The 13,323-nt window shown below is 43.0% G+C and overlaps 1 protein-coding gene across 1 annotated transcript in view; it reads left to right on the forward strand.

Moving 5' to 3' along the window:
• The window catches only part of SAMD12 (sterile alpha motif domain containing 12), a 219,258-nt gene that overhangs the window by 168,133 nt on the left and 37,802 nt on the right, over positions 1-13,323 (forward strand). Inside the window, exon 3 of the mRNA XM_042781792.1 lies at positions 334-463. Coding sequence (XP_042637726.1) covers positions 334-463 — 130 coding nt within the window. The remainder of the gene's footprint in view (positions 1-333; positions 464-13,323) is intronic.

Here is a 13,323-nt window from a genome sequence, read left to right on the forward strand (position 1 = left end):
TGGTGAGATTTTGTCTCACGTACTTTGGACATGTTATCAGGAGGGACCAGCCCTTGGGAAAGGGCATTATGCCTGGTTAAGTGGAAGGTCAGCAAAAAAGAAGAGGTGCCTCCATGAGGTGGATTGACACAGTGGCTGCAGCAATAGGCTTAAACACAGCCACAGTTGTGGGGATGGTGCAGAACCAGGGTTTCCTCCTGTTATATGTGGGGTCACTGTGCGTGTGAACTGACTTGATGGCACCTAACACCAACAAGAAGAATTTTTAATAGCAGTGCCTTCGCAGACATGGGGCTGGCATTAACAGACCTCCTTTTCCTCCTTTATTTATAGTCTTCTACAGTGAAGCTGTCAAAACCAGTGGCTCTGTGGACCCAGCAGGATGTCTGCAAGTGGTTGAAGAAACATTGTCCAAATCAGTATCAGATCTACAATGAGTCATTCAAACAGCATGACATAACTGGTAAAGTATGCTGTATCCAAAATATTTCCCTTCCCTTCCCTCTCCCAATCCCAATGGCCTTTCCCACACCCTTATAATGAAGCATCATATTCCTGCTGAAATTTTCTGAGATGAGTTTACCTTAAAGGGACGATAAATTCCAGATCTGTGTGAGCCATGCTACTTAACAAGCATAAGTGGTTAGTACAGGGAACCATGGATTTTGTGTATCCAATGAGCTCTGGTAGCATAGTGCCTAAGCACTTGACCGCTAACCAGAAGGCTGGCAGTTCAAAACCACCAGCCACTCCTCAGAAGGAAGAGAGGGCACTCTACTTCCATAGTGATACTGCCTCGGAAACCCAAGGAGGGGTCACTATGAGTCAAGTCCGACTCAACGGCACATAACAACAACACAACAAAAATATAAAAGTGTGTGGCAATCAGGATAAGGGTTTGGGGAATCCTAGAGAAAATAAGAGCATACCAGTCCTAGAGAAAGGGAAGGGAGGAAGCCTTTCAAATTAACTTGGTCACAGAGCCGGTACATTGGATCTCCTTAGTAGGAGGGGAATTTAAGAAAAATGAAATTTTAGAAAAGAATTTTCTAAATAGGAAAATACAGTAGTTTATATGCCTCAACATCTAAAGTGAAATGTAATCACACTAACTCCCTGGCCCTGAAATGAATACCTTCAGGGAACAAATTAAGACTTCATTTAGGTCAAGAGTATTTGAATATTGTGAAGGTCAAGAAACACCTGCAAGCATCAAATATGACAGTATAATGAACTGTGCAGGTCCTTTGGAGCATGCCTCTCAATTAGGGTGTGGGATGAGCAAGAGAAAGGGAATTTGCCCACTAGCGGAGCCCTTCAGAGGAAAGGGGGTCTTTTCTAGACCTCGCTTACCCTCCTGCCCTGAGACTGTGCCTGCAGATAGGCATTCCTCCTCCTCCCTCCTCCTTCATGATCAACACGTGCAGGGCACCGGAACTGTGTGGCTTCAGGGAAGAACAAGAAAGTAGAGAAGCCCTGATTCTCGTCCACAGCATTCCTTTTTCTGAAAGAAAACAGCCCTGAGTGGGGAAGTGACATACCCTTGAGAAGCTGAGCACTTTAGGCACCAAGACTTTCCAAACTCATGCTTTCTACTTTGGTCTTTCAATGAGAGAGCGACCATGCTAACTTCTTTCATTGTTCCATTCACTGCTATTGCTTTGGGAAGGGACCTACAAAGCAACAAGTATTCCTTTTGCTGCTTAGTTCTTACTCTGTAGCTGCGAGACCTAGGACAGATCCCTTCACTCCTGAGCCTTGACTGGTGGTTTTCCAAGGTGTTCTGAGGAGCCCAGGGGTGCTCTTGTGCCTGCTAGAGGGACAAGGGGCTGATGTGGGTAGAGGTTCATGCTTCACCCATTGCAGCTACCGTTATGTCTGTTTTACATATTTGATTCATACTTGATTCAAGAAGAGGGTTCTAGCACTTAATAACCTTTAAAAATTGCTGAGCTAAATCTTCACAGATTGCAGCTAACAAGGTCTAAATTTTACAAGGAACACACTCAGTGTTGTTCACGCTGAGTTCACAAACAAGGGAGTAAAATCTTCCTAACAAGTATAAAAACATGCACTTCCCCCACTTCCCAACTTGAGGTAATGACCCTTTTGGATGAAACCCTTGAAATACTGAAGGAAGCATGGGAGCTTAGTTTAGATTCCAAGTGTCTAGATTTCATCTCTTCATCTCTCCCTTAATGTAAGAAAAGCCCACATAGGATCACTATTCCACCACTAAAAGTAATCCATCAATTAGTAACCATTTGCCTAATTACCGTAGCCTTCATCGGTTTATGGCTTCGTAATGTTTCTTAATGTCTATGCCATAGTAATGACGAAGCTTTTTTCATGATCTCCTTTGAAAGAAATATTAGCTTTTATGTGGGGTGTGAATCAGGAGGTATTCTCGAGGGAAGGGTAAGCATGCGTATGGTTTGAGGAGGATGAGTATCACAGCCCTCATAAATAAAAATCTCATGGTCTAGTGCTTCTGGAAGGAATGGCACCACTTCCCAGGGTGTTCTGCTAAGTGACATGAGGAAATGGGCATAAGATCTGTGTTTCAAATAGCCCCCATGTTGCTTTTGGTAGCACACTTGATCTCAATGGGACACTTCTGGCGTTGAGAAATCACAGCCTTCTTGCAGTGTTGGGCAAGGTGCTTAACCTGAGATGGTTATTTAACCTCACTCCCTCATATCCAAAGTAAGAGATGGTAATAGTGCTTATCTCAGAGTTCTTGTGAGGATTTAATGAAATCGTCCATGTAGATCACTGAGTTTGGTCATTTATTGACACCTTCTACAGGCCAGCATCGCACTGTTATTCATGTCAAGACTCATGTGGAGAGTCTAAGCATACTACCACTTCATTCTAAGGGCAGCCTATTTTCTGGCAAGAGAAGAAAGCAGGAAATTATTTGGGGGTTTAGGGAACTGGGAGAAGGATTTCAAATTAACATTTGGTCCACATCTTTTTCACAGTCACATATGTGAGGCCTCAAAGGACCTCCCTTCTCCCCTGTTCTCCGACCCCTGCCTCTGTAAGGGTGAATGTAAAATACCCAAATATTCGCAAGTGACACATGGCTGGAAAACAGCTCCCAAGTAGGCAGCTTGCAGTTACCAGCTCTCTGATGCCAGAGGCTGTGGGCGTCCCAATACCTTGGGAGATGGTGATGAACAGGGCAAAGGGGTTTGTAAAAACCCAAGACAAGTAATTACAGAACAAGTCTCAACAGGCTATGCAGACAGTTGAGCGACTCTGGGAAAGGACAAGCCAGTGGTTGCAAGTGTCAAGTCGAAATCCAGAGCTGCAACTCAGCTTTATGATGTTGGAAAGTTGACCTGATGCAGTTCAACTTCTTCACCTGCACTAAGATGATGAAACAGTATACCTCACAGTGTGTCTTTGCAGGTAATTCGCAGTAATGGTAAGCATTCAATGACTGTTGGTTGCTGCTGTTTTCCTAAGTGCTGTTCTGATTTCTGTGAAAACAGAACAGTGCACATAAACAGTGCTGAGTTCATCTGTTGTTACTATCCTTTCTATTGGGAAAGGAGCATTTGGGCAGGGAGAATCTGGGTTTATAATATGCTAATTTGCAAAGTTGCACTAAAGACAACTCATGTGTCTCTTATTTACACTTAGCTTCTCCTGAGCACTGCTGCTTATTTTTTTCTTTTAAAGCAAAGACCTCCAACGTTAGGCACATTGAGAGAGTGTGTTATATCAGTGTAACATACAAATATCTCTTTACCTACAGGTTCAATGATAGTGAATCAAAAGGACACACAGTAAATGGGAACAAAGGAAAAAGGACAGGCTTTGGAGCCATATTGTTGTTGTTGTTAAGTGCCATCGAGTCGGTCCCAACTCATAGCAACCCCTCCTTGGGTTTCCGAGGTGGTATCACTACAGAAGTAGATCGCCCAACCTTCCTTCCGAGGAGTGGCTGGTGGGTTTGAACCACCAGCCTTCTGGTTAGCAGTCAAGTGCCTTAGGCATTATGCTACCAGAGCATAGGCCTAGTTAAATCCTCCTTCATCCTCCTCCACCTCCAACTTTTGACATGTAACAGCTACAGAACATTCCATCAGTTCACATCTCAACGTTAGTTTCTATTCACTAAAATGAAAACAATATTTATCTCAAAAGAGTATTGGGAAGATTAAATAGATGGTACATGTAAAGGGCCTAATTCAATGCCTGACTCATTGTAAGCACATACTCATTCATTTAGCCAGCATTTAGGATGCATCTCCCATAAACAGGTTTTGGAAGTACAACAATAAATAAGGTAATGACCTATGCAGGTAAAAAAGGTTTGCTTCCACAAAAAACTCAGCATTGTCTAAAGCACAGCCTCCCAAGTTATGAGATTCTAAAGGGCCCATTTTATAACACTAAGTTGTACATGTGTGAGAGCAATCTTGAGTAATTCTTTTCAACAGGAAAGGCATGTAATGAGGGCAGTCGTGGTTTGAGTTCCACGGAGGAGACCAGGGTGGATTCTGGGCCAGCGTAACTCATGTGCAGCCATCACCCATCCCTCTGTGGGGGCCTGTGGGTTGCTGTGATGCTCAACAGCTCTGTGGAGCTTCCAGGCTAAGACTAACTGGGAAGAAAGACGGAACTTTCCAAAACTCAGGCAATGAAAACTGGATCTCAAGAGGCTCATCTGTAACCTCCCCTGGGGACGGTGCAGGACTGGGCAGTGTTTCCTTTGGTTGTGCAAGGGGTCACCACAAGTCTGAGTGACTCAAAGGCAACTAACAACAACAGTGGTCACGTAAATTCTGTCTGTGGCCTTTCCTCCACCATTGCAGGAAAGGCGAATTTTGCCTCCAAGTGTGTGCTCATGTCCATCTTCCTCATCTTTAAGTGTGTTTGCTGTTTGGATTCTCTTTGAATTGGTTTAACATCTTACCAATCTCCTCATTAATGAGTTAAGTAAAATCGTGAACACATGTCCATGTTTTTGTATCTGTAGGAAAGTCATAATTTTAGCTGAAAAAAATTATCATTTAACATTAGTAGTTTAATATATTTTTTTTATTTCTATTTTAAGAAACCATTCTACTATATTAAGATCTTTCTGTTGCTTTTGTTTGGAGGACATCAAATTCTACATAAACTTCCCCAATTTCTCCAAAATTGAAGACAACTTTAGATATGTATTAACTCATCTACCATTAAAAAAAAAAAAAAAAAAAAAACACCCCTACTGCCATCAAGTCAATTCTGATTCATAGCAACCCTATAGGACAGCGTGGAACTGCTCCATAGGGTTTCCAAGGCTGTAAATCTTTATCTAAGCAGATTGCCTCATCTTTCTCCTACTGAGCAGCTGGTAGGTTTGAACTGGTTAGCAGCTAATGCCTTAACTAGTGTGCCACTGGAGCTCCTTTACCATGCAAAACCTTTTGCAAATTTCCTACTAGAATTTCTGACACTTTCATTGTGTCCAGAAGGCACCTGCTATTTTGTGGCAGATGTGTTTAATCAAAAGACAAGTTACTCTTGTTAACTCCCTGCAGAAGCTCCTTTAAAAAGGAATAAGATGGTTGAAACACCTGAGAGGCATTAGAATCTATAGACGTAAATCATCAAGTTAGGCTCGAAGGGAAGAAATTTGTCTATTTTCCTGCGCTTGCAAGATTCCTGGCTTGGCTCTCACAAGCCTTGCGTGGAATGCTGAAGAGCTGGCTCTGCTAGGGGCAAGTGCAAGCTCCCAGCAACTTCCAGACTCTTTTATGCACAGTTAAGAATCTTTTCAGGTCTGAAGCAGTTTCAGCCCCTGGCTGTGCCAGGTATTCTTCCTGCGGTGCTTGCTAAAGTCACCTCCCCTCGTTCAGCTTCAAATCCTCCATCTGTAAAGGGCCCTTGCCCCTGCTAACTTGAAAGACTCGCTTTCACGGGTGAAGCATTCAGAGCCTCCCAGAATCTAAAACATTTTTTAAAAGCTATTTTGAATGTGTAAAGGGTTTCCGTGGAGTCTGCTCAGCGTAATGACAATGGGAATCCTTTGGATATCTGCATGAATAAGGAGTTACCCTATGAGTAGCCCCTGCAAGTCATCAGTATGGATTTGTGTGTTTCTAAATGGTCTTCTACAAAACAGATGAATATTCCTGGTTCTTTTTGCACTTCAGCCATTGCCTGTTTGTACTTCTCTTTCCTTTTAAAGAAAATGTTATGCTGAGATCTAGCACCCAGAAAGTTGGCCGTTGTGCTTCTGCTGTTGAATTAAAGACAAACTGCTTTCTTTTCAGACCTTTGGGATGCCACTGTATGCACGCTAACATTGTTCCCCCTTCACTGCTGATTTTTCTGAGCAGGTCCATTCCCTTTATTCCTCTGATGTTGTCTTCCAGGTCTTTTATGATGGCTAGAGCTCCTTATAGAGCCCAATGGGGTGTGTACTTAACAAGTGTCAAAAAAACTTAGAATAATTACTCTTTGTGATGTACCTATGAGAATACTACTCAGTAGAATCCAGGATAGCCTGTTAAAGTGTAGACACATTTAACTGCCACCTGCCTCATCTTCATATTTCTCATCTTTGTTGCTTTTCCTTCTGGGTATTGTGTTCTACTTTCCTGTTGTGTCATGTTTTGTTATATTTCTCTTTTGCCTGAACTATCCTCTAGTTTTCACTAAACTTCAAGTGACATTTTATATCTATGTAGTAAAGTTCCTGCCATCAATAGCGAATGAGTTTCCCCATACATTAAATTTCCAGTAGCATTTATTCTTCATTTTTAACCCCTTTGGATGGAAATCTAATATTATCTTTATACTCCTTGTTGTTGTTGTTGTTGTTATATGCCATCGAGTCGGCCCCAACTCATAGCGACCTCTCCTTGGGTTTCTGAGGCAGTGTCACTACGGAAATAGGATTGCCCAACATTCCTTCCAAGGAGTGGCTGGTGGGTTTGAAGCGCCAGCCTTCTGGTTAGCAGTCAAGTGCCTTAGGCACTATGCTACCAGAGCTCCTTAGGATCTTTAAACTAGGGGTGCTGAAGTTGGTCTTCAGACAAGCAGGTTTGCTTAGGGTGTTTCCCTCTAAATTAGCCATCTTGGTCACTGGCATGGCTGGGCACAGCCCCTTTGACCACATAGCAGAAGGTAGACTACGTCAGGTTCCCAGGTCACAAGAGAGGGCAGAGGGTGAAATTGGGTTGAGCAAGCCCAGTTCCTGCTTCCAGGTGGACTGACTCACTCCACTGAGGATGCAAGTAGGAAGGCTGTTGTTCTGGTTCCCTAGTGCTGCTCTGACCAGAATATACCACAAATGGGATGGCCTTAACAAACAGGAGTTTATTCTTACAATTTGGAGGCTTTAAGTCCAAGTTCAAAGTGCCAGGCTCCAGGGACTGTGTGTGAAAGCCCGTTGATCTTGGGCTTCAGCCTTCTTCTTGCTCCCGGCCCACAGAAGCTAGAGGCATCTCTTCACTCAGGCAGCTACGAGCTGCTGAGGCTGACAAGCCCAAGGTTGACAAGTAAAAAGCCTCAGTCCCAACGTTACCAAACCACACAGCAGGCCATTAATTCAAGTCCATTGAAAGTCCCAAAGTCGGCAGAGCGTGGCAGGCTGCTGAACAATGACACAGCTACATGCAGGGTTCAAGCGTGCCATAGCTAGACACCATTCCAAAGCTGTTACTTATACACAGGAAGCAGACCACATCCCTAAGGCAGCTACTCAGCTGCTCACAGTAGATTCCCCTATGGAGTTGATTATCAGTCTCATCGTGGGGAATACTACATCCAGCTGCCCAGCCACTCAACCAGGCCCAGCCAAGTTGACATCCAAGCTTAACCACCACAGGTGTGGCAAGAGGACGGGTGTGGGGAGAGGACAGGTATGGTGGTCAAGGAAGTCTCACTGCAAGAGAATAGGAGCAGTAAGGAATGGATATCCCCTCACAATTCACCCTACTGTCTCCCCATATACACTCCTCCATTCCAAACTGTCTGCTAAATGGCCAGCTAGTCTCTGCTTGAATACCTCCAGGACAGAGCATTTCACAATTTGTTAAAGCAACCTTTTCTTTCTATTCACATTTTTTTGTTTCTTTCTGATGGTGCTAGAGATGCTGCTAGTATTTGGTCTACCTATCTCCCTCCTGGGAGCTCTGGTAATGTAGTGCCTAAGGCACTTGACTGCTAACCAGAAGGCTGGTGGTTCAAACCCATCAGCCACTCCTTGGAAGGAAGGTTGGGCAATCTACTTCCGTAGTAATACTGCCTCAGAAACCCAAGGAGGGGTCGCTATGAGTCGGTCCAACTCCACAGCACATAACAACAACATCTCTCTCCTACTTGAAGCTCCAGTCCTGTTGGATGGATTTGTAATGCTCCACAATGCTGTCTTCAAACCCACCCCATTCAGCTGGCTACCTCTACTTCCCTACACACTTTAGGTCAGATACTGCTTCCTACAGAAATTCTCCTTATCTAGGCTAGGTAAGCCATCTTATGGATCCCAGAACAGGCCCTATGATAGGACTTGTCATACTAAATACAGTGAAACTTGTGAGAACCAGACCTCATCGGGATTGCCTTGCTTTTCTGTGTCTCGCAAGTTTTCCACCTTTGACCACTTTTGTACCACTCTCTGTTAGTGGAAAATATTTGTGTTTTCCTTCTCTGACAGGTTTCTACCTTGCACAGGTCTGGCCTTTGCATGTTTTACTGTAGTTAGAAAGCTTAATATTTGGAAAGTTCATGCTGAAGCTTGACTGAAACCCACTCCTTGGTCCTGTTTTTGTTTCCAGATTAGAAACTCTTGCTTGGCAAAGCCTTGAATGACTGTTACCACTACAAGTTCTCATTGCCCAGCCTCAGTGGATCCATGCTGCCATCTCAAACTCTTTTCTTTATCCTGATGGACTGTTGTTTGCATAGCCCGACATGCCTCCTTCAGAGTTCTTTCTTCATCATTAGCAGCTGTGCCTTCTTTCTGTACCACTGAGGGCATGTATCAGGTGTATACTCATGCTCCCTTTTTTTCAGAATATGTACCTGAATTTCCTCCTCCTCCTCCCCATCCTTTTTTTTTTTTCTTTTGCCTCTATTTTTTATCAAGACCTTCCCTCTGTCCCCTGGATATTTGGTTCCTTATTCACACTCGTCCTCTCTTCTTCAGTCTAGCTACACTGGTTTCTTTGTTCATCTCTCTAAATAGTTCCATCCTAGCCCTTCAACTAATGCATTTCTATTCATTTCATTTATTTGTTAACTCATGGTTAATTTAACTTAATGTCAGGAAGACCTGCCATACAAGCTTGATGGGAGGATCAAAGCATGGAAACCTGGCAAATAATTAGACTTCTGCCTGGCACATTGTGAAGGCTCAAAAAATGTTGGCATTCACCATCACTGTTGGTCTACATTTCGTGAATTGATAAGCATTTAATGAGCACCACTGTGCATCAGGCACTGTACTAATTGCCATGAGAGTGCAAAGCAGGGTCTTGTAGATTTTGAGAATATCAGACTAGCAGAGTGGTACACGTGAATACACAGGGGCCCTGAAATAACTTATGCAAGGTCAAACAGCTACTTAGATTACCAGAGAACAGGAGACCCATTCTTATGAAAAGTCTAACTTGTTGCTTCATGTAGCATAGATAACCAGATGGGAACCTGACTTGGGCAAGATGCCTTTATAGTGAGTGTGTTTTTCCATTTCTAAATTCAGGAGCAAATTGAAGGTTTTCTAGCAAGGGGTCCAACTCATACTTCCTCGCTTTTGACCAGATCCAGTTTCTCATTCTTCCTCTTCCCACTGTATCCCACTTCTTGAGTCCTCCCTGAGAATAGAACATGATACTAAATCAAATATGACCAAAATCTAAAACCTCTACTTACTTTGAACACTAAGCTTTTTATCCTATCAGAAAAAAGTAAGTGTATGAAGCAAGCTCTGTTTGGACAAGATGTTGCTGTTTTGCTCTTGTTTTCATTTGATTCCTCTTTCATCAGGTCCCTTCCTGCTAATAAAGACTTAATGTCTACTGAACAGAGTCCAAGTTTGATGTAGGAACCCTTCAGAGGCATACCTCAGTTTCGTTTTTAGCCGTTTCTCCCTGTACATCCTGGAGTCCTCAGTGGCGCAAACAATTAACATGCTTGACTGCTAACCAAAGATTGGGAGTACAAGTCCACCAGCAGAAGAAAGGCCTGGCCGCTGCTTCTGAAACGTCTGCCACTGACAGTGCTACAGAACACAGTTCTACTCTGACAGACATAGACTCACTGGGAGCTGGAATGTACTCAACAGCATGGTACCTGTACATACAGTCCTGAAACTCTACCAGAACACTCTCATTCTTTCCCCATTAATTTACCCAGTCAACTTTTTTCATTTTCCAGGCCTAATGCAAATCATCACCTCCTCCCTCCCCTCCTTTGACCTTATCAAGAAGAATTAATTTTTCCATTTTTGGGTTTTTTTTTCCTTACATTTCATGCAATGAATGAATGACAGCTCTTATTGTTAACATTATAACACCTACCACATTGTATTCAAGTTATTTGATTACATGTGTATCTCTTTGCCGCCAGCTCAGAAGCTCTTCCAGGGTAGAAATAGTTTTTGATTTATCTTGCTATCTCTAAATGTGTTAACCCAGTGCCAAGCATAAAATAGGCATTTAGTAAATGGCGATTGGATTAAATTGAGTTTGTTCTTCCTTTGATAGTCGTAGCACTGAACTTGAAGCTTTTCTTCATTTCTGTTGATAAGAATACTTTGATTAGACCTCCAGCTTCCTGATTTGCCTCCATTTCATGATTCTTATCCTATACTTTTCTATCTGCAGTTTCTTATAATTACATTCCATTGATGTTAAGTCTCTCTTCCTGTCTCCTTCTTAAAGAAGCCACATTTTACCTTTTCAAAGGACTCCAGTTTGTACAAAGCCCCAAATACCAGCTTTGAGTGTACTTGAATGACATACTCTCTGAATTCTTCAGTGTCCTGAGTCCCATATTCCCTTCGGGGCAGGCCTTCTCCCAGATGTTTCAGCCACGCTACGTCTGGAGCTCTGCCCAGAGCTCAGAGAGCGATTTTCACAGTGCTGTGGAAGCTTGCTGGGCCTGCTGAAATTCAAGAGACAGGTGCTGTTTTTGCAGGGTGGAAATGAATGTCCTTTATTTGAAAAGCTTGTGTTTAAGGCAGCAGGGCAGGAGCCGAAAATCTGTCACACCACAGATATATTCAGTCCTTATTTACATGTGTTTCAGCAGTAACAAAGTGCAATATGAATATAGCATTATTGTTGCAGACCTCCAAATGCCCGAATTTGGGTAGAGCAGCCCTAGATTTCTATTTCCAGTGCTTCCTGGCAACATACCTAACCCAGCATGACCTCCGTCTTGTTGATACTTTCAGAGATTACAGTAGGAGAAATAAGAATAGTGAGCAGCAGAAGAGTGGTTATGAAAAAATCATATAAAATTTTAATACTGAACAATATTTGATCTACAAAAATGGCAGTTTCATTGGGTTTACCGGTAGTGGGAAATATGCAGCTTGTTTAAGGGAAGTAGATAATAAGTAGAAGGAAAAAAAGGAAAGAAAACAGGGGTTGTTGTCCAGTCGATTCCAACTCATGGCGACCCCATGTATTCCAGAGGGGTACTTCCCATAAAGTTTCAATGACTGTGGTCTTTTGCAAGTAGATCCTCAGGCCTTTTTTCCAAAGAGCCTCTGGGTGGATTCAAACCACCGACCTTTTCATTAGTAGCTGAGTGCTTAACTGTTCATGCCACCTATAACACCACCAGAACAGCTAACATTTATTGAGTATTGACTGTATGTGGTGGTTAAGATTGTTGTCAACGTGGCTGGGCCTGGGTGAGTGGCTGGGCAGCTGGAGGTAGTTATTCCCCATGATGAGACTGGCAGTCAACTCCGTGATAGAAACTGCCATGAGCAGCTGAATAGTAGCTGCTTTAGGCATGTGGTCTGCTTCCCATATATAAGGAGAAGCTTTGGGATTGGTTTCTTGTCTTTTGGTATGCTTGAACCCTGCATGTAGCCAAGTCATTGTTCAACAGCCTGCCAATCTTGGGACTTCATCTGGACTTGAATTAATGGCCTGCCGTGTGGTTTGGTAACATCGGGACTGTGTCTTTTTACTTGTCAACTTTGGACTAGTCAGCCTCAAGAGCCAGCAGCTGAGTGAAGAAAAGCCTCCAGCTTCAGTGGGCCGGGGGCAGGAGGCAAAACTAAAGCCCAAGGCTGAGGGGCTTTCACCCAGCCCCTAGAGCCTGGCACTTTGAACTCGGACTTAAAGCCTCCAAACTGTAAGAGAATAAACTCCTATTTGTTAAAGCCATCCCGTTAGTGGTATATTGCTGTCCGAGCAGCACTAGATAACCAAAACACTGTGTACCAGACACAATGCGGTAACTCATTTAAGCTTCAAACAACCCTAAGATGCATTATCCTTCTCATGGGGAAACTGAGAGCCAGAGGTTATAAGGAGCTTCTCCACCCTCACACAACTAATAAGGTGTAATAATAATCTATTGTTGAGGGACGGATTCTTCTAACTTGGATGTTGGCAGATTTTTTTCTGTAAATAAAAAACAGTAAATGCCTTTGGCTTTGCAAATCATATGGTCTTCATTGCAGTTACTGAACTCTGTTGTGGTATATAAATGAATGAGATGACTTTGTTTCAGTAAAACTTTATTTACAAAAACAAGCGGCAAGCCAGATTTGCCCTACAGGCTTAGTTTGCTGAGTCCTATTCTAACCTCAAAGGAGCTCTAGTGGCATAGTGCCTAAGGCATTTGAGTGCTAACCAGAAGGTTGGTGGTTCAAACTCACCAGCCACTCGTCAGAAGGAAGACTGGGCAATCTACTTCCATAAAGATATACCACCTCAGAAACCCAAAGGTGGTCGCTATGAGTTGGAATCGATATGGTGGCAGTGAGTTTGGTTTCTTTGGTTTATTCTAACCTCAAGGACCTCTGATGGTACAATAGTCAAAGCCTTTGGCTGTTAACCAAAAGGTCGACAGTTCTAACCCACAAGCCTCTGCAGGAGAAAGCTGAGGCAGTCTGTTCCCATAAAGATTTACAGTCTTGGAAACCCTATGGAGCAGTTCTACTTTGCCCTCTAGGGGCCCTGTGAGTCAGAATTAACTCAGTGACAGCAGATTATTCAAACCTCTTCCTCTCTCTATCCAAATCTGTGTAATCAATTAGGTTTATGAAAGATATTTAAAAACCATTTCTTTTTCAAAACTGTACTATTTTTTCCTGTTATTTCTATCCAGTATAGAAAAATCAGTAGATAT

Source organism: Orycteropus afer, unplaced genomic scaffold (genome assembly GCF_000298275.1).
Source record: "Orycteropus afer afer isolate SDZICR_OR568_19922 unplaced genomic scaffold, OryAfe1.0 scaffold00173, whole genome shotgun sequence".
NCBI lineage: Eukaryota > Metazoa > Chordata > Mammalia > Tubulidentata > Orycteropodidae > Orycteropus > Orycteropus afer.